This window comes from Cnephaeus nilssonii (assembly GCF_951640355.1).
Source record: "Cnephaeus nilssonii genome assembly, chromosome: 3".
NCBI classification, from domain to species: domain Eukaryota; kingdom Metazoa; phylum Chordata; class Mammalia; order Chiroptera; family Vespertilionidae; genus Cnephaeus; species Cnephaeus nilssonii.
Window position 1 is genome coordinate 22,659,285 of NC_137074.1, and position 21,839 is coordinate 22,681,123.

General features: G+C 39.2%; 2 protein-coding genes across 2 annotated transcripts in view; one reads left to right on the forward strand and one right to left on the reverse strand.

Moving 5' to 3' along the window:
* GFM1 (G elongation factor mitochondrial 1) overlaps nt 1-11,721 on the forward strand; it is a 42,424-nt gene extending 30,703 nt beyond the window's left edge. The window contains exons 14-18 of the mRNA XM_079767317.1: nt 3,681-3,843; nt 5,570-5,714; nt 8,219-8,379; nt 9,131-9,184; nt 9,334-11,721. Coding sequence (XP_079623443.1) covers nt 3,681-3,843; nt 5,570-5,714; nt 8,219-8,379; nt 9,131-9,184; nt 9,334-9,465 — 655 coding nt within the window. The 3' untranslated portion in view covers nt 9,466-11,721. The remainder of the gene's footprint in view (nt 1-3,680; nt 3,844-5,569; nt 5,715-8,218; nt 8,380-9,130; nt 9,185-9,333) is intronic.
* Nucleotides 11,722-13,786: 2,065 nt separating this feature from the next.
* Nucleotides 13,787-21,839, reverse strand: part of RARRES1 (retinoic acid receptor responder 1) — a 30,717-nt gene continuing 22,664 nt past the window's right edge. The window contains exons 4-6 of the mRNA XM_079764976.1: nt 20,831-20,967; nt 14,338-14,400; nt 13,787-14,257 (exon numbers count right to left, since the gene is read on the reverse strand). Coding sequence (XP_079621102.1) covers nt 14,108-14,257; nt 14,338-14,400; nt 20,831-20,967 — 350 coding nt within the window. The 3' untranslated portion in view covers nt 13,787-14,107. The remainder of the gene's footprint in view (nt 14,258-14,337; nt 14,401-20,830; nt 20,968-21,839) is intronic.

The window sequence follows — 21,839 nt, forward strand, 5'->3', positions numbered from 1 at the left end:
AGCTTCTCCTCAAGACTTTTTCTATAAAATTGAAGGTTGTTTTTCTTTTGAGGGGAAAGGGTATGAGTCATTCATCTATCAGCCAACCTCTTAGGGTGTGTGTATGTGTGTGTGTGTGTGTGTGTGTGTGTGTGCGTGTGTGTGTGTGAATTGTTTGAATTGTGTGCTCCTTTGATAGTATCCAGGAAAGAGTGACTATGACCTTTTGATGATGCAGAAAGAGCTTTTTCCTGAAAATGAACTTTAAAGTTTCACAAATAGCTAGTTAATATCTGTGTTAGATAAGGTCACCATTTGGAAGTTTTATGAATACAATTGCCATCTCTGTAGATCAAGGTTAATAGTATAGGTTGTGATGTAACCAGCATTTATTAAAAGTACACATCAATTTTTAAGTTTTTTAAAATATAGTTATTGCATTAAAAAAATAACTGTATTTAAATGTTAAATAAACTGCATTAAGAAAATCTCTTTATATAATTTCTATATTTGAGTCCTTGAAATCTTATTAAAGCTTCATGGATGGTTAATCAAGAGATCATTATCCTCAAATAATGTATGGGTTATCTTGAAAGGAACAAAATTATTGGTCTCTGGGATCAGATAAATTAAACTGATTTTATATAACTGTATAAACATAAACTAAGTAAAAACACCTATGACTTAAAACTTTGGTCCGCCTATTAAAGTCCAAATGAATCTATAAAGTAGAAATAAACAATAAAACCAGCACAATTCTAACTAACATTAATTTTAATGTGAGACGTGATGTTTTGCCAAAACTAAATTGCCTTTCGCAGCATGTGGGTGAGCTGACCACAGGCGCCCGGGTTCTTCTCCTCAGCATGCCTATGCTCTCCCACCTGTTCTCTGTTTGAACTAGTGTCCAGTCTGTTTGTGCAGCACCCTCTAACGGCTCTTGAAGTGAATGCATCATTTGCAGATTAAATCAGTTTATATTCTTTTCTTATTAGCCTTCTAGAAAAATGTTTGATGAAGAGCATTGGATTTTGTACAAATCGTGGCTCTGCCACATAATACCTATATCATATTTGGCAAGTTACCTACTTTTTGTGACCCTTAGGTTTCTCATCTATAAAATGGTGATAAAAACAGTACCTATTTCATCCATTTGTGGTATAGACAAGTTAAGTGCTTGGTACAAACCTGGCACACAGGTGTTTTGTTATTTGGCATCCACTGGATTTTAAATTCACATGGTCTCAGAAGCTGCATGGGTGACTTGTTTGTGAGTGGGTCTTCCACAGCAGTTCTGCCATGGAGCTTTGAGCGGTGATGGAATTGTTCTGTCTTGCTGTTCTGTACAGTAGACATTCTTCACAGGTGACTGTTGCCCACTTGAAATGTGACTTATGTATCTGAGGAACTGAATTTTACATTTTATTTAATTTCAATTAATTTAAACATAAATATCAGCGGTTATGGATTACCATATAGACAGCACAGATCTAGATTATATTGTGTAGATGTTATATTATTATCAAATTGAAAACTAAATGTAAAATGTCTCAAAAACTCAGGCATAACAGGCGTCCTCAAACTACGGCCCGCGGGCCACATGCAGGTGTTTTTACCATTTTGTTTTTTTACTTCAAAATAAGATATGTGCAGTGTGCATAGGAATTTGTTCACAGTTTTTTTTAAACTATAGTCCGGCCCTCCAACGGCCTGAGGGACAGTGAACTGGCCCCCTGTTTAAAAAGTTTGAGGACCCCTGCCCAAGAATGTCCGTGGACCACAGTTTTGGAACCTTCAGTAAACCTGTGGTGACTTGGCAGTTGTTTCTCTTCTGCTTTCCTTCTCTTCGCTCTGGTGGCTGTTTACATCCCTCCCAGGAATTAACCTTTTAGCATTTTGTTTATCCCAGGCCATCCTGAAGCTCTTGACCATTATTTAAAGGCATTTCATCAGACACTGTTGGGCCTCTTTATGAAATCTGCTTATTCTAAGCTAGCATCACCTACCAAGATTAATATTTACATCTTCCAAACCACTCAAAGATGTGTATGCAGGAACACGCACTCATTAATGTCCGCCACTCTACAGTTATCTACAGACAATTTTGAAAGGAGCTGATCTCTTCTACTTAATGTCTTGAGGAAGGTTTCATTTTAAAGAAAGAAATGCCTTGTAAACAGTAGATACTCATGAAATGTTTTTTATCTTCTTACATAATAAAAAGGTAATATTTAAATTACCATCACTCCGCTACGCCCATGATTGGGCCAGCGGGTGACACAGGGGGCGGGACTCGGGGTGGCTGGGGTGGTGATTGGGCCGGCAGGACGCTGAGTTCGCGTTGCCAGCGGCGACGCGAGCTCAGCGTCTGCGCCATGGCTGTGCTGCAGCACAGACGGGCCTCTGGGGCAGCGAGCCGAGCGAGCCGAGCCGGCGTTTTGGAGGTTTGGAGGCGGTGGGCGGGCGGTGGGCGGGCGGCGTGGCTCCCCGGGGAGGAGTCTGGCGGCAGTTGGGCCGCAGGAGCACGTGGCGTCGGCCCCAGTCTTCCTGGGCGGGAGGCAAAGGCAAGACCCTGGCCTGGGCTCCGGCCGCAGGAGGACCACGCCTCCGCCCCGCCTCGCCCTAGGGGCCCAGGGACTTCGGAGCTGCCGACCAGCGGACAGACAGCCTACACGTGCATGATTAAATCATGCACTGGGCTTCTAGTATGAAATAGTAGCCTATGTAAATAATCTTAGTATTGCCCTAGCTGGTTTTGCTCAGTGCATATGCTTAGTTTGTATGTAAAATGCTTACTTTGTTCTATTTATATAGCTCTTAGTGGTTTAAAGTAGACACCAACCTGTGTTTATATATGTGTCTCTTTGAATGACTTATGTTTAGTCATTATCTTTTTGCTATTAATCAATTTGGGGTGTTATTTTACCTGAAACTCCCTTCTCTTGTATTGCATCAGTCCATAATGTCCAAGTAATAAAACCAGATAGGGACTATCTGAATAAATTAACTGATGAGCTTCCATTTTCAAATAACTGTGCTTGGTTGTAGAGATTTAAGGAGAGAACACTATCCTAGAAAGGGAGGCATTCCCAAGAAATGGGTAAGCTCTTCGGAATGTCGGTTACTAGAACAAGAACCTTAGACTGACTTATTATTTTCTTTTCTTCTTTTTTTAATCCTCACTGGAGGATATTTTTCCCATTAAATTTTTTAGAGACTAAAGGGAGGGGAGAAGAGAGAGAGAGAGAGAGAGAAATATCAATGTGAGAGAGACGCATCGATTGGTTGCCTCCCGCATGCACCCCAACCAGGGCTGGGGATGGGAATCAAACCCGAGACTCTTCGGTCTGCAGGCCAACCAGAGCTCTAACCACTGAGAACAACCAGCCAGGGCCTGACTTATTTTTTTAATTACTTGACTTTTACTTTTCTACTTGGGGAATAAATTCAGAATTGGTGGAATTTAGGCCATGGATTATTTTGGTGGTATAGCCTATCCTCACTTCTTAAGTAAAAACAGAAAGGAAAGAATTCCTTTCTAAATAAATTCCATAATAAAATTTTATAGCAAGGCCACCATATTCAAAGAAAAAAAGTAAAAATAATGAAATGTGGTTTTTCATTTAAATCAGTATTAGTAATTTAATTTGGTAAGTACATAATGCTATGTTGATTTTTTTTTCCTCCTAAATCTCTTTTAGGTTTGACTTTACACATAAAAAGCAATCGGGTGGTGCAGGCCAGTTTGGCAAAGTGATAGGTGTCCTGGAGCCTCTGGAGCCAGAGAACTACACTAAGTTGGAGTTTTCCGATGAAACATTTGGGTCAAATGTTCCCAAACAATTTGTGCCTGCTGTAGAAAAGGTGAAAACAAATCAAAAAACACATGTAAAAATAAAAAGCATGAGTTTATTAGGTATCAACTCATATTTCTGTCACATTGTCTTCCCTGGTTCATTTTTAAGTACTGCTTCTTAATCTAACTGCTAAGCTTTCTATCCAATTTAGAATCTTCAGTTCATTAAGTTCAAGAGCTATAAATGTATGTATAACAATGAAGGGAAATCATTTTGTTTCTTAATCATGATTATTTCTCTTGTTGATAAAGTTATATATTTCTCTTGATAAGTTGAAACTACTCCATTGATTGTAAACAGCGATTCAAATTTGCAGTAGTCATTAGGGATTTATGAAGACTTTAGGTGACTTTGTAGAATGATCGTTCATTAAGATTCCCAACACCTGGGTGCTGCTGTTAAATCTGCTCCGGTTACGTGCTCTTTGGTAAATCACAGTGTGCAGAGCCAGTTTCTTTATCTGTAAAGTGAGAGTGAAATACTTAAACTTGAACCCCTCACAAAACAGGATCAGATAAGACTGTGACATTTCTTTGCCAGTTGTGAAGTGCTCTGCACATGTCAGTGGTTAGTGTTTTGTTTGCTTTCTAGGTCACTGGCTGTAAGACAGCTGTAAACTTTTAACCACTATCTGTTCTTATAGATTGAGGTTTTTTGTTGTTTTGTGTTTTTTAAACATTTTATTGATTTTTTTACAGAGAAGAAGGGAGGGGGATAGAGAGTTAGAAACATCGATGAGAGAGAAACATCGATCAGCTGCCTCCTCCACACTCCCTACTGGGTATGTGCCCGAAACCAAGGTACATGCCCTTGACCGGAATCGAACCTGGGACCCTTGAGTCCACAGGCCAACGCTCTATCCACTGAGCCAAACCGGTCAGGGCTTTTATTGTTTTTTTAACCTTATAACTTATATATCTTAATAACAGATTATAATTTTGGTATCAGTGTTGATAGCATTTTTTGTGATTGGTGTATTTTATTCATTATACTTTATTTCAAGACAATATTTTGTCATTCACACACTTTTTAAATTATCTTCTATTCCTCAAGATTAATGTAGATGAATGAGAGCTAGATTGTTTTTTAACATACAGAGTTTACAGTTTTTAAATATCAGAGAAATATATTGTAGTGTACGTGCAGTCATGTGATTGTTTTGCCAAGAAAAACTAACTTGAATTGTAGATGCTCTACAAATATATTTTAAGTGATTGGATGAAAAAGAACTGAACGTATCAATTGCACTCTTTAAATATGTATAGTTTATTGTATGTCATTTATACCTCAGTGAACCTAGTTTTTTAAAAGAAGAATTGCAGTTGTTGAATTAATGCCAGTTTTGTTGGGGGTTTTCTTTTGGGGAGTTCCTTTGATTTGCATTTCATCTGTTTCCTCCCTGTAAAATTAAGATCATGCTGTCTCTATCGTGGGTTATGAGGGTTATGTAATTCCCGAAAACGAGGTTTCGAGAAAGTGATTGTTATCACTCTCAGCATCACTTTCAAACCAACTCACACCTTTAACTAATACTCTTTTGCAAGGGATTATTCATCTACATGCCACAATAATTAAGCAGGCTGTTCAGCTTTTTAAAACTTTTTTTATGAGGCATGAAATATAGCATACATAAAAATGTTAAGCTTCTGAATACTAAAATGTTTGGGGGCTTTTGGTAATGCATCTGCAAGGGAAATCCACTCACTCCAGAAGTGGTGTTCATTCATTAACAGGGGTTTTTGGATGCCTGCGAGAAGGGCCCTCTGTCTGGTCACAAACTCTCTGGGCTCCGGTTTGTCCTGCAAGATGGAGCGCATCACATGGTTGATTCCAATGAAATCTCTTTCATCCGTGCAGGAGAAGGGGCGCTCAAACAAGGTATGCTGTGTCCTAGCACTCGCTGCGTCACTCGCTGTTTTCGCTTGCTGGTTTGGTCGGCCCTTCCCGGAGCACGGGGTGGCACACCAGAGAACCTGGCTAGTCCTGAGCAAATACTCAGAACAAAAGTGAGGCTGGAGTGCCATGTAAAATCAAAAGCCTATCTGTTCTCCTCAATTACCTGTTCATTTTTATATATTTAAAATCACAAATAATCTATATGTTGTTTTTCATAGAAAAGACAGAAATATTCAGACTTCTAAGAAATATTTTAAAGACACATTAACTACAGTCACAGTATTTTATGTGTGTCATTTAGTCAGATATCAGGAACTCCATAAACTTATAAATAATTTTTTCTTGTAGGACATTGAAGGCTCTTAGGCATTTTGAGGATGGCACAGTATTTTGAAAGAATTCAGTAAACCTTATTCACAGTGCAGACTTCTTGCTAAACTGCTAACATTGCCAGCCTTTCTCACACAGAATAATATGTATATTAAAACCCGTATGAAACAGCCCTAAGCAATTGCAAAAGTATCTGATTCATTGTTTTTAAGAGAGAAAAGCAAATGACAACACAGCAGGTGGGCTTCAGGGTTATTTAACCAAGAAACTTCAAAGTTGTGTCCTGAAATCAGGTTGGGGACAATGGTTGGAAAAGGTTGCTCATACTTTGACTAGGTTGCTAATTTCTTATTTTACTGAAACTAATGGAAGACATTAGTAATTTGTGTTTTTGTTTCTCAGTTGTGAAAGAGAGAATCTTCCCATTTTATTTATGCCAGCTGCCTATTAAAATTGCAGTTGAAATCTGTGATCTAGAAATCCTGTCAGTCTGAAGATTATGTTAAACTAGAGGCCTGGTGTGTGCACCAGTGGGGTCCCTAGGCCTGGCCTTCGGATCAGGCTGAAACTAGCTCTCAGCCATCCCCCGAGGGGTCCTGAGGGCGCAGGCCCAGGGCCGGGAGGGACTTGGGAGGTTGGCCAGCTGGGAAGGGACCATGGGAGAGTTCAAGGGCGTGTTCGCCTCGCTCAGTCCCCATCAGCAGCAAGCTAACCTACCAGTCGGAGCATCTGCCCCCCTGGTGGTCAGTGCACATCATAGCGACTGGTCGACCGGTCGACTGTCTGCCCCTGGTGGTCAGTGCATGTCAATAACGGGTAGTTGAGCGACCTTAGCATATCATTAGCATATTACACTTTGATTGGTTGAATGGACGACTGGACACTTAACATATTAGGCTTTATTATATAGGATAGGAAAAGGGAAATAAAGTTACAAAGAAAATAAGACTTTTTTAACCATGTTTGAGATTAAAACACCTGCCTCTTATCCTCTAAGTTTCTACCACTTTAATCTTAAGCTGATAGCTTAGTTGGATTAATTTAATATTCTTTTCAGCTTTATTGGAGTATAATTGACAAAATTGTAAGATATTTAAAGTGTGTAACGTGATGATTTGGTAAATGTATGCCTTGTGATACTTCTCAAAAGTACAGTTAAACCAAATTAGAAATCACCAATAGTTCTATGCTGGTTCTCAACTGGAAATTGGTAGCTTTCCTGGAGATAGAGGTTACAGGTTACATAAAGCAAGATAATTGGTATGGTTATCAATTAGCAATTGTTCCTATTTGAAATATAAATATAGATGTATATGCCTATAATATACACATATATATCCATGAGAAAAGCCTGTATATCTATGAATATTAACTAAAAGTTGAATATGTACTATTTAATTTTTAATTATTTAAGTGTATAAATATGATTAAGTATATATATGCAAAGGAAGAGCACTAGATGGTAATTGAATTGAGAAGTTTAGGGGGCGGGGTTGTTGTAATTTGCCAGATAAACGTGCAAACAGGCATGGTGTTAGCATGAAAAATGAATTACTTTGCTGTTTCTTCATCTAATTCTTATTTCTCCATGAAAGACAGAAATATAAAGGGTAAAATAAAGTTTTTGCCAAGATCAGTAAGAAAATCAGCTTTTAAGCATATATCTCCATTGAATGCCATCTGAGAATTTTAGGGTGAACATTTTGGGTTACCAAGTTTCTCAATTCAATTATCATCTATTGCTTACCAACAAGAAAGAATTGGCTTACCTTGGTCAAAGACTTAACTGTTAGTGTCTTTACTCCTGCAGATTTTCAGAGAGAATAAGTAACTCTCAACTGCATGATTGAAATGGTAAAGGACTTTAATGTGGTTTTAAGACGCCTTTTATATTATCCTCTGTAGCTTAATGATTTTTAAGGTTAAAAATACAGTAATGGAAATACTAAAACTTAGCTTTGTCTTATTGAAATTTCCATTTAGAAGAGTGACTGTTACTGATATCAGAAAAATGAGACCAGATTAAATAATTTAACCTTGTCATTTCTGTGTGTACCTTTGGGAGAGTACCTTCTATCTCCCTTTTTGTATATCTGGATAGAAAAATGTTCCAGTTTGTTTAAATATTAATAAACTATTTTTTTTTTTAAATCCAGCCTTGGCAAATGCAACATTATGTATTCTTGAACCCATTATGTCTGTGGAAGTTGTGGCCCCGAATGAATTTCAGGGAGCAGTGATTGCAGGAATTAACCGGCGCCATGGGGTAATCACCGGACAAGATGGAGTTGAGGACTATTTTACACTGTATGCAGATGTAAGTATTGTTGGTCACTGCCAGTCTTGCTTTTATTAACCACAACAGGAAATTAGAGTTAGCTTTTGTTTTGGGAAATTGTAGAATGAATTGACACATTTCCCTGGCTATTTGAGTGTTGAATTTGTGGCTTTTATATATATATGGCAATTTCTATAATTTGCTGTTAGAGCCACTCTTAAGTGCAAAAGCTGAAAATATAGTTCATTTCATGTAGGCCTTTTGTGAATATGTTCTTTTCTTAGATATTTAATTATCTTTCTCATTATAGCATTATTTGCAAAGGTGCTTTATTTATGTTCTCTCTAATTTATTGGGCTAATATTTAATTTCCTTTCTTGACTTAAATCTCCTGGGAGAAAGTCTTTTATCACGTTCCATAAGGCTTCCTAGAAGACAGTGCGGTCAGCATGTCATCAAGGTGTCCCAGGAAAGTTGTTTGAACAGTTTCACAGAAGAAACACTTTGGAGTGCTGAGCTGGCCAGAGAGTGGAGTGGGGATGGGGGGAAGGCTGGCACTCTGTGCAGCTGAAACATTTGGTCTCTAGTTGTGACTGTCAGGTGAAATTATATTCAAATAGGATTTCTACTTGCAGTAAAACAAAAGTAAGTTTCTCTTTGGCTAAAGTTCTTTTAAAACAGGAGTTGTTAGTAGAAACCCAAGTCTAAAGGAATTAAATGGCTATTCTCTGTTTTTCTCTCAAATATAACCAATAAGCACTGCTATACTATCTACTGTGTTTGTTTCCAGGTCCCTCTAAATGATATGTTTGGTTATTCCACTGAGCTTAGGTCATGTACAGAGGTAAGCAAGTGTTTAAATTTTACGTTAGTGCCCTTTAAGAGACTACTCTACAAAAGGATCGAATTTGTGAAATCTTGTCTTTGCATGACTTTACCTGATAGTAATAAAAAGTTTTTTTATAGCTCTGTTATTTTTTTTTTAACTTCCAGGGGAAGGGAGAGTACACAATGGAGTACTGCAGGTACCAGCCATGTTTACCAGCCACACAAGAGGACCTCATTAATAAGTATTTGGAAGCTACAGGTCAACTTCCTATAAAGAAAGGAAAAGCCAAGAACTAACTTGACCCATTTACATTAGCTAACTTTAACTGAATCTGCCGGGCTTGGGTACTTTAATGGCTCCTAGTGGAATGAGTTCAGGCAGAAACAAGAAATTTTAGAAGCCCTTTCTATTAGATTCAGGAGCTCCTATCATATCAAAGTTAATTCTATGTATATAGCAACTCTATTGAATGGTTTTATAGTTCACTGAAAAAAACTCAAATAAAATACGATTATTACTGATATATATTTTATATTTATTTTAAGCGGGAAGAGACATATCAGTTACACGTCAAGGCTTAGGATGTGTGTAACCTTCCTTTTGAAATTTTTATCATAAGAATTTTTAACAAAGCAAAACTGAAAGAACAACCATATACCTTCCATCTAATCTTAACAATGAGCAATTTTGTTAACAATTTGTTAATCTGATAATTTGTTTTGCAATATTTGTTTTATCTGTTTGTTGTCTATACCTCTCATACTTTTATATTTTTAATTTTTAAAAAATTATTGTTTTGCTAAACACTTGAAAGTGAATTGCACATATCATGACACTTCTTGGAGTGTCATCTTTAACAGGCATGCTTTTTTATTTAAGAGTAGGTGGGTTCCATATGGTCTTAATAGAGTACGTTTTTCAGATTCTTCATTGGTATATTAAAATGCCAGCTAAATCTCTAGCTGTTTTATGTGGAGCTGATTGTTTTCATTTGTGGGCTCTGCAAATGTGTAGCTGCCTTCTTTTAGGAGTGTTGATGTTTCTTTCTTGTGGACCAGTGAGGTAAAAACAGGCCCTTGCACATGCGATTCTCATTTATGTTCATCTGAAGCTTTCTGCAGCTCTAAATAATGAAATACACGTTTCAGAGTTCCTGCCTAGTCAGTTCATTCACCTACTGAGTGCTAGTTGAATTTGGAATTTATCATATTATATTCACTGAGGTCATGAAGGAACAAATATTAAGCTTTTGTTTTTGAAATAAGTTGGATTTCCCTGGCAATTCTATCATATTGTTCAGAATCACTTTATCCAGAAATCATGTGATGTACAGACATATCCAAATTATTTTCCTTAGTGAATAATATAAATAAAATAATGATTAAATTCTTTTGTTTCTCTTGATTTATAGATTTGGTTTTATAACTTAAGGTTTTGAGAAAAAAAAAGATTTTTTTACAAGTATTGAGCACATGTTTTCAAGGCATTTTCTAAGGGCTTTAAATGCATTATCTAATTTAGTTTTCACTCTCCTGTGAAAGTAGGTACTATTGTGTCCATTTTGTAATTGAGGAAGCAAAAGTGCAGAAAAGGTAAATCACTTGTCTAAGACCACGAAGCTCGGTCAGTTTTCAATTGATAACTTAAACTGATTACTCATCATCTCAAGTACATTTTCCCCATGATATGTCTGTTGCTACAATACCATCAAGCCTGAAAAATGTTGTTTCATTGGCATTTCATCAGCATCTCATGCCATTCAAAATCACATAGAATCTTGTTCCTGAGGAAGAAATTTTTTCATGGAATTTAGCACAGCTCCTCTGGCTATTGCCAGCAGTCATAAAAATTAGAACTAAGATGGGCAAATGTTGATGTTTTTAACTTGTTAAACATTCTGGTCATAAAGATAGAGTGTCAGAAAAGAGCATAGTTATCTAATCCAACACCATTTCATAGGCAACGACACAGGTCCAGCTGGCGGGAGTAACTAGAATAGGATTTCATAGGGACAAATCCAGGACCAGAACCCACATTTCTTGCTAACTCATTAGATTATAGTTGATTAAAGACTACTTATCAGCCAAAGTCTGTAACGAGAAAGAAATCAATGGGGACTTTTTTTAATACTACAGTTGTGAAGGATAATTGTTGGTTAATTTAAAGAAAGACAGTATTGCTTGTATTGAAGAATGGTAGCAACACAATCAGTATTGCCCTGATTCCTGTCCCTACCACTCTTCGAAAGTCACCTGGGAGCTTTGAAAGAAACACCCAGGCCAACCCCAGGTAGTCTGATTCTCTGGATTAAGATCAAAAGTTTCCCAAGTGATGATAGTAGCAGGTAAGATTAAAGATCACTGCAGTGTTGCCTGCACCTTCAAGATGTGAAATGGAAGATTGATTCAGATGTGCCCTATAACTAATATTCTTTTGTGTGATGTTAGAGCTTGGGCTAGTTCTTAGTTTGATAACTTTACCTTAAAAGAAATACAGGCAATTTTCTATTGTTACTTTCCTCCTTGCTCACTCTCAGATTGTTTAGTTTTGAAATTTTGTTAATTCTGAAGTTTTATTTTAATATTTTTGAAATACGGATGAGTCTTAAAATTTATGTCAACGAAACTAGGCAGCCACGAGGTAGTGGTAAATTATGACATGATGGAATACATCTCTTTGTAGAAGACAGCTATTTGTATTGCTAACACTATAAGTTGTTGAATTTGAGCTTTAATTGCTGCTTAGTTTTCAAATAAATAACATTGGAATGCATCATTGAAACAGTTAATTGTATTCAAGACAATTTATTGTGAACATTTATTCAAGTAAGTGCCAGGGAACATTTATTCAAAAAGTTAGGTAACTGTAGCACTCTGAAAGCCAATGAAGGTCACAGAATAGGTTCTAAGCTGAGAAAAAATTGATGTAATAAACTCATTTCATGAAGGACTATCATTCAAGGGCAACTATAGAAACTTCCAACTGACTCTCAAATGAACTTGTTTAACTTCTAACAATTTATAATTCAGGTAAGAAAAAAATGAAACTGAGTAGAATCAAATGGAATGTAGACAAAATCCTGGTACTATTTGGTATGTTTTAAAGTTCTGAAAGAGGCTGAGAAAATGAATGTGATGCTGTATATAACTGTCATTGGCTCAGAGTGATTCAGAATTTAGACTTAATGAAAGAGGGCTTGGGGAATTTAGAATTTTTCATGTTATGTCACAGTCAGTGAATTAATTTTCCTCTTCAGTAAGCTAGCAAAATCATTATTACTAAAATCAAATCAGCAATTCTTAGACTTTGTTTGAAAAGATGTTCTAATGTAATACTGAGAAATTTTTAGTAGGTTTAAGTTTTGTGGGTCTTGTAAACTTACAAATTAGGTAATTGTGTTTGTATGTTGTCTCTGTGTGTGTAATTCCCCTTCATAATCAATTACACTGAAATAAACCTGTTAAAGGGTTACCTTAGAGTTCTTACCTGCTTGAATGATGGTCATACTTGAGTATAATCTCACTAATTAAAAATGCCTTTATGAGGGTGAGGTGAGACTCTGGAAAGCTGAAACCCTTCTAGCCCTTAAGCTAAAGGTCACGGGGCATTGAATATGCCATTCCAATGCTCTGGCACCATTTTTTAACATTTTGTAGGGAACTTCAGTTAGAGGAGTTTATCCTTTGGTTTTGGCATGATTTAATCATTATAGATTGCTATTTTAGAAAAATATTTTCTCTGCGTTAGGACACAGGTGGGGAATCTGATGTTTTCTTTAAATGACTGTCTCCCAGTGCTTCAGAATACTTACTGTTCTTTAAGTCGAGTGGATGTTGGGAAGATGAATGTAAAGGGTTGGGGTTTTAAACAGAAAAATATGTAAACTAGATCTACTAAAAAGTAACAGTATCATCCATCTTTCATTTTGTAAGAATCCATGACTTTAAATTGTTTCTATTCTGTGTGAACTTTTCCAATTTTCTAATAGTGCAGACTTAAAACGAATGATTTGGTATATTTTAAGGCTGATGCTTCCTAACCAATTTACTAGCCAAGGAATCTGGCTACCGGTTTTCACACACAAATGTAAGTGTTCCATTAAATGATACTAATTTTGAGAGGCAAGTGGTGGCTACATTTCCTGGACCAATTCTGCCTACCTTTGGGGAAGTAGGTACTCCACTGAATAAGATTATGTACATATTGTGTCTGTTGTACATTTCCCCCCTTTTTTAAAATTTTATTGTTGAAAGTATTATAGATGTCTCCTTTGTGTTTGTTGTTTTTTCCCCATCGACCCCCTCCTCCCCACACCCACCCTTCGCCACCCTATTGTCTGTGTCCATGGGCTATGCACTTATATGCATATTAATCTTCCCCCACCCCCCATTGTTGTAAATTACTTAGGCCAACATTGGGTCCAAGTTGTCCTTAAAAGTGAAAATTGTAAATACTTTCTATACTTACAGTTACATCACTGTCCCATTTAATACATGTTTGCAAACACTAGGCTTTATCTGTGAGATGCTCTAATTTTATTGGTAAAATATGAATTAAACTATATTAAGAGTTCATTTAAATCCATCTTAGCACAGAATTTGCCTACAAATCTCTACAAATAGACTTAACACAGTTTATTTAGAAATGTAAACATTTATTTAAAAGTAGCTATCAAGTTATAAAAGAATACTTGCTTAAGATCATAAAAATAGTACAATTCCTTTTAAACAGATAATATTTTCCCTACAATTGGCTTTCATTGAAATATATTATATTTTAAAAACCCCAGCATCTTTTCATTGTTGAGCATCTCAGGCTTTCTGAATTATTAGGATGCCTTAGACATTGGCTATTTTACTAGAATAATGACCGAGGCTACTTTGTACAGTCATTGTGTTTAGAATTTGGGATAGGCAGGTCTTTTTCTTTCTTTTCTTTTCAGTAATTGCTAAGTCCCATCGGTGCCACCGCTGATCCTTCTTCTGTTCCAGAGGCTTCCTCCGGTGCCTGCGGCCCCTGACAGCGGTACTTCACTTTAAGGGGTTTGCTCGGGTGCCAGACCAGGTGAATACGACAGGGAATGATTTCCTAGGAAATAGGGGTTTTAAAACATTAAGAGCTGCAAAAAATTCTGGTAAAAACAAGTCTATGTATAATGTTGTGTTTACCTGTGTTGAGAATTCATGAAGTAGGACCGTATAGTCAAAATCAATTGCATCCTCATCTGTTTTCTAGAGGAAGGAAAAAAGAGTTAGTGTAACAAACAGGTAGGTGTAGATTAGCTCAGAATTTGGAAGGCTTTTTTATAAATCGGGTGGCTGCCTGGACTCTCCTTCTGTCTCTTGGATTTGAGCCTTGTTTCCCTTGGGTAGGATCCTGCATCAACATATGGAAGTCATGGATTCTTATTGTTTGGTCATTGAGTTCCATGAAAATCTATTGACTGTCTTTCTATACCTTTTTCTCTATTATTTATGGTTTTTGATGGAGGCTGAGGTCGGTGGGGATAGGGAGAATCTTTTGGCAACCTTAGGAATTAGGTATGCACATGCGCCTCAAGCTGATATGGTAGCCCTGATATGCCAGGCAATCAGACACGGGGCAGGGCAGCCAGTCCTTGGCGCTGCCACATGGGCCAGGTTCTGTGCTAAGCACTGGAGTCATGTTTTCATGTAATTCTGACTGCCTCACAAGAGTATGTGTTTTGAGCCTGATTTTACAAGGGAGATAGCTTCAGGTTGCAGCTAGTAAGTGGCCAATGGGGATTCGAACCCAGATCTACGGACTCCGCCGTCCACACTGCCTCTTCAACCAGTGCACTGCTTATTTGTAGAGCGGCAGGCAGTCTTCCTCACCTCTTATTCACTTGATTTCTGTAAATTTTACTAGTAACTAAACCAATTTCCTATTTTATTTTTGACACTTCTTGTTTTTTTTGGTTGTGGTTTCTTTTGTGGTGTGGGGATTGGAAGCTAGGGTCCTTATCTATCATAAAAATGGAAGGGAAGAAAATAAAACAAATTCAACTTGGATTATAATTTTTTTAAATATGTTTTTATTGATTTCAGAGAGTAAGGGAGAGGGAGAGAGATAGAAACATCAAGGATAAGAGAGAATCATTGATTGGCTGCCTCCTGCACATCCCCCACTGAGGATGGAGCTCGCAACCTGGGCATGTGCCCTGACTGGAATCGAATCGTGACCTGGTTCATAGGTCCACACTCAACCACTGAGGCCACTGGCCGGGCCATAGTTTTAATTTCATAATTATAAAGTTTGAGGAGGTTTTTATTGAGACTATTACAGAATGTAAAAAAGCAAAGTCAAACAAAAGGACTTGATATTAAGTTTTGCTTAAAATGATGGAGATTTTTACAAACCATGAAATTTCCAGCAGGTGGGAAGGGTGCTAGAAGGAGAGGAAACGAGAGGGCCTGGTTTGGTCAGAAATTGACTGTTTTTCTGTGTGTCTGCCTCATGGGTAGGTTTCCTTCCCTCCTGCCCGGCAGTGAACATGCGAATATTCAAAGCAAGTATCTGAGGCACAGGCTGTGAAGTCAGAGAACTCATGAGAGAATACTCAGTGTCTCTTTTATAAACAAACAGTTTCTGGAGACCCCAGTGGTCAGTCGGGCATTGTTGGGTCTGAGGGTGTAGGTAGCCTTGCTTGACCTTCATCTGGTAACTATCTTGACCTTGGAAGGAAATGGTGGCCTCAAGATGGCCCATACCAGCAGGCCACTGTGTTGTATGACTTGTCTCAAGCTTTTGTGCTGCCCGACTCTTTCTCAAGGCCTCACTGTTAACCATGTATTCTATCATAAAACAATTGGTTTTACTTATAAACTTAACGTGTTTTTCAGGTCAATGCCTTCTTATTCTGTTTTTGCAAATAGCATTTCTGAAGGAAATCATGGCTGTCTTCAGATTTGAGGCAAAAAAACACACACAAAAACAGGCAAGGCTGGAAACTGGGATTCCAACTCCATTTGACAAACTGTTCAGCTACAGTGTTACCCATTTTTTCAGACAAAAAATGGATTATTATAATGCTTGGAAACCAGGTACCATTTCATGAAGACCCTCCTCAGTGAGGTCACAGAAACAGACCCTTGCATTTCTGTTTTATGGGTTGTTCCTCCTCCAGGTGGAAAACCCTTAAACCAAACCAAACAGCGGGGCTTATTACAGAACTACAGAGGGGAGAGTGTATACCCCAGCCGGCAAGGTATCCCAGGGTTAGACTGTCCTCGCCGAATGGAGCTCTGCCAAGAAGTCATTTTTAATATTATTCAGAAATAATCTCCTTGGCGTCTATTCAAATCGTCACAAAATGCCAAATCATTATAGTCCAAATTGATGATGATTTTCTGTGACATTTTCTGATAACTCAGCACTTTAATCTTCCTAGAGACAGACTGGAAGTATTTTGTTTGTATCCTTTTACTTTTGTGCCACCCCTCCCCCTCCACCCCTACCCAAATCCCCCCAAAAAAGAGAGTGATCCTTAGAAAAACCAGTGTGGTTTTAGTAGAGAGTGAGTAAGCTCAGGCTTTTAATATAGAGTAGATTTCTTAGCTGAGTAAATAGGTAGATAAGATGTTTCTGTAATGTGCCTTGGCCACGGGAGCCTCTTTCGACAGCAGGACTTGAATTGATTGATAGTGACGGGCCGCAGGTTCGGTGGTTTGGGTTGCTGACAATGTCTGGTGTTGATAAGAGTTGGAACAATGCTCAGATTTGCTTTTCTCAATTCGTATTAAAGGCAAGGAAAGTCAATTCGTATTAAAGGTAAGAAAAGACCTTGTCCTTTTTCTTTTTCTCTAGCCAGCAAGTATCTCCCCTGCCCTTGGCATAGTCCTCACGGTATTGGGAATGACATCCGTTGTTTGGTTCTAAAGCAATAACTCTGCCAGTAAGATGGTCTTACATTTTTATTCAATCTTTTCTTTCATAGCCCACATGCACCTCAAACTTTGCTTATATGAAGCTGTGGGTTTATAAGCCTGCACTTCCTTACACACTTGCATTGAAATGTGAGTTTAACCCTAAGTGTAAAGATGGTAATTCCTACCCAGAAAGCATTTGGAAAAACGATAATCCCTATACTTTCCGAGCTACCAAGGGCCACAGAGCACCTCCAGTCACTTGCTGTTTCTGTACTGGACGGCTGTGGCTTTATCAGCCCTGCCATCCTGCTTCTACTCTCTTGGGACAGTACCTAGATCTTCTGATCTTAGTGACTTTTTAAAAATTGTTGCTTGCCCTACCTGATAATGGCTGAGTGGGTAGAGTGTTGGCCTGTGGACTGAAGGGTTGCAGGTTTGATTCTGGTCAAGGACATGTATCTTGGTTGCAGGCTCTATCCCTGGCCCCCAGTCAGGGTGTGTGCAGGAGGCAACTAATCGATGTGTCTCTCTGGCATTGATGTTTCTCTCTCTGTCTCTCTAATAATCAATGGAAACATATACTCAGGTAAGGATTAACAAAATAAAAATTATTGTTTGCCCTGGCTGGTGTGGGTCAGTCAGTAGGAGTATCATCCTGTACACTGAAAAGTTCCGGGTTTGATTCCCAGTCAGGGCAAATGCCTAGGTTGCGGGTTCAGTCCAGTCAGGACCTGTGATTGGCGAGCATGTGGGAAACTACCACTCAATGTTTCTCTTTCTCTCTCTCTTCCTCTCTCTAAAACGCAGTGAAAATCATTGCTTGTTGTTACGTTGCTTCTTTTGCTGAAAGATCACAGGAATCTTTAGTGGCCACCAAATGGCAGAGTTTAAAAATAAGAGAACTCTAAGCTGAAATGGGTTATCAACCTTGAAACCAAATTTCTCAATTCAGTGATTTAGAATTATGTTAGCTTCAAGGACTTCAGTAAATCTGTAAATCCTCCATTAATGGGCCCTAAGAGATGAAGTGAATTTGTCTTGGGTGACCCAGCAAGTCAGTTACATATTCACTTATCTAAAACACAAACCTCACAATGCAAGAAACTCTCAAGCTCCTAATCTGGGACACTGTTTCTGATGAACCAGCATTTTTGTTTTCCATGACTCCATTGTTCCTACTTTCCCACTTGCAGGGTGGTTGAGGGACATGGATAGACAGATGACAGCCTGGCTAGAACGGGAGAGAAATGGCTGCTCCTGCCCTGTGGTATGTCCTGGCGCTTAGTTTGGCAATGTGTCATACACAACTGTAAGAGAAATGAAAACACTGACGTTAAAAGATCCTAATTTTCTCTCTGTTGTCTCTGTGTTGATTGGCCCCTGTTGAGTTTTCCTCTCATTATTTCCTTGAGTTCATTATCGTGGCACCGCCTTCCACACTGTAAACAAAGTTTCCCCTGACTTCTCAGTTAGGGTGGAAGACTCTTGTTAAGGATATGATCGTCTTGGGAGATGAGAGAGAAAGAGGGAGAACGTTTTATCTAGTTATATAGCAACAATCAATTAAGTGGTAATTTCTATTAAAAAGCACTATTTAAAGGGAAAGAAGTGTGTTCATTTTGATGAGTAAAGAGGAAAACTATGTATGTAGTTGTCTGATCTACAAGTGGCCTCTGGAAGGCCCACCAGAGTGTTATGGGCATTCCTAGTGCTGACGTGATGCTGGGCAGTGCCTTGCACTCACAAGAGTGCAAGGATCCCTCCATGGGTGCATGCCTGAAGGAAGTGATTTTTAGACATTGACTAGTATACTTGCGGTCGGCTCAGCTTGCCTCTCACAGTACTTGATTCTGTTTACTCTGGAAATGCCTCTCTCTAAATCACACTTGCCTGACAAGAACTCCAACCCTGGCTCACTCCATGCCCTCACCACCCAGCTGAGAGGGACTGGTCCTCCTCTAACTCCATGACCACAGATCTCCCCGGGGCCTGCAGTGCCCTGTGATGCTGACGTCCTCGCACTCCCAAACCTGTCTCATGCTTGCTCGCAGCTGGTGGCTGCCTCACTTTTCACTTAGAAGACAGAAGCCGTTGAAATAGAACTTCCACACCTACCACCATGCCATCCACCCTCCTTCCAGCATCTCAGTCACTCTTCTCCGCCTCCTGCCCTGGCGCGCTCTCCATGGTCCTGCCTCAGATCATCTGGATTGACCTTACCTGCTCTTGCCTGCTCAGAGATATTAACGCCAACAATCTCGTTCCTCCAAGTCCACTTTGCCCCCTCTCCTGGATTTTTCTCATCAACATATAAATCTGGTAAATCTCCTAAAATACAACTGAGACCTAAAAATACAACTGAAAGAAACGTTCTTTCAACTCTTTGCTTGCCCATCCTCCAGCTATAGGCCCTCCCTTTCTTTTATTCCATTTATAGCCAAACTTTAAAAAGAGATGGAGTGTCCACTTCTTTTCCCCCTATTCTCTCCTGAGCCCACCCCAGTCAGGCTTTGCCCACGCTGTGCCGGGGAGACAGCGTGATAAGCTCCCCATTGACTTCCACTGCCTGAATCAAATGGTTAATTCTCAGTCCTCATCTCACTCGACTTTCCATCCGCTTTTGATACAATCAGTTGATCCTCATCCTTGAAACACTTTTTCTGTCTCCAACCTCTAAAGTTAGAAATGTTCCAGGGCTCAATCCTTACGTAACTTATTTTCTTTTCTATGTAACACTCATTCTCTGTGATATCCGGTCTCATGGCCTAAAAAACCACCTACAGGGTGACGAGTCCAGCCCCGACCCTTCCCTGTATCTGAGACTCCTATGTACAGATGACTACATAGATTCTCTACTTGGACATAGAATTTAGTATGCCCCAAATCAAGCTAGTTTCTCCCCAATTCTGTTTTTTCCTGTAGTCTTCCCCAATCAGTTAATGAAATCTCTCTTTCCAGTTACTCAGGCCAAAATCCTACAGAATCACCCTCAATTTTTCTCACCCTCTGCTGTCCATACCCAACTCATCAGCAAATACTATCTCAGTCTGTCTTCAGAACGTATCCTCAATCCAAGTGTCTCGCCACCTGCACTGCCACCCCCGGGCCCAGGCTCCCGCCAGGCCGTGCCTGGATTATTGCAGTGCTTTACTGGCCGTCCTGCTTCCACCTTCGCGTCTGTACAATCTGTTCTCAACAGAGCAGCCAGAACGATCCTATTGAAAGTCAGATCATGTCACTCCTCAGCTAACGTTGCATAACGAGAGAGAGAGAGAGAGTTCTTCTTACAGCCTCCGGGCCTGACATGAACTGGCCCCTCCTGGCCCGCTCCCCCTCACCGTTCCCGCCACACTGGCTTCGCTGATCTCCAACCAGGAAGTCCTCTTCCCTGTGGAAGCACCTCTCTCACTTCTCCGGGCCTCGGCTCCAGTGTCACTTCTGCTCAACTCAGAGGGGCCCTCCTTTAGACTAGACTTCATTTTCCTCCACAGCACTCACCACCATTTGATACATCTTTGCTTGTTCATCCGTCCACTGTCTTCCCTCACTAGAATTCATCTCCCTGTGGACAGCTGCACTGTGTTTTCTGTCCACTGCTATATCCGTCCCTAATCCGATGCCTGGCCCATTGCAAGCATTCGAATATTTATTGAATGAGTGAAATGCAATTAAAACTCTTGCCGTAAAATTGGAAACTCCCATTAATTTAGTCTACGCACACTGCATTTGGTTTTATCTCTTGTGACACAAGTTAATTTTCCGTTTTTCTTACCCACTGCTTCACACTGCTGAGCTGTGCCACGTAGTAGTGTAAGAACCGCGTTGTCTTTTCCCACATCACGTAAGAGCTGCCAAGAAAAGCTAAGTCCCAGATGGGTCTAAGAGAGGGATCAATATGTCCATGACTGTCTGAGAACACACAAAAAAAAATTGTATTGAGCATTTTGGGAACAAAACTTCAGAGATTTCAGCAATTAAATAAGGGCTTAGTCATATCAGTCATCTCTCTCACAGCAAGACCTTTAGCAATATTTGTTTCTTTCTACATCATACTGAGATTTACGTGCTTCAAGTCAAGTTGCTATAAGACAGTTTCATGGCTATGTGCTGTACTATATAAATGCAAAGGAAGAGCTATAATGATGCTCAGAGTTAATCTAACACCTTGTAAGTTGAGAAGCCTTTCATAGTTAGATCAAAACATCCCTCAGTAATCTTCGCCACATCACCTGGTTTGGGGTCTACAGTCATAGGAAGTTCTCTGCCAATCTGCCTGCCATCTTTGTCCATTTCTGATAAATGCATTGGCAACATCTCTAAAACTTTTTAACACACCAATCAGGGGTTTTTTCCTGTGGCATTGATTTTGTACCTGCAATCTTTTCAATTCAGCAAACATTTGCCAAAAAACTCAATATCAGATACTGCTAGAGGGAGGGATACAGTGATTAATAAAGGACCTCTTAGGAACTCACATTTTAGCAAGTAATTTATGTGATTTAGGAACTCACATTTTAGCAAGTAATTTCTGTTATTTCGTGAGATGAAAACCCATTAGCAGAGAAGATAAATTAGCTGCACTGAACACGGTGACTAATAAGGACATTTGAAAGTATCAATGCTGGTGGCCCTGCCCAAAGAAGGACTTCACCTCAGTCCTTTTCCTTCGTCTGCAGGATACTTGGGCTCATCTAATGGAAGCTTATGAATTCATTACAAAAAGGGAAATTTTTACACATAATAAAATCCAGACAACTCTTTTAGGGGGAAAGCTGTGTGGA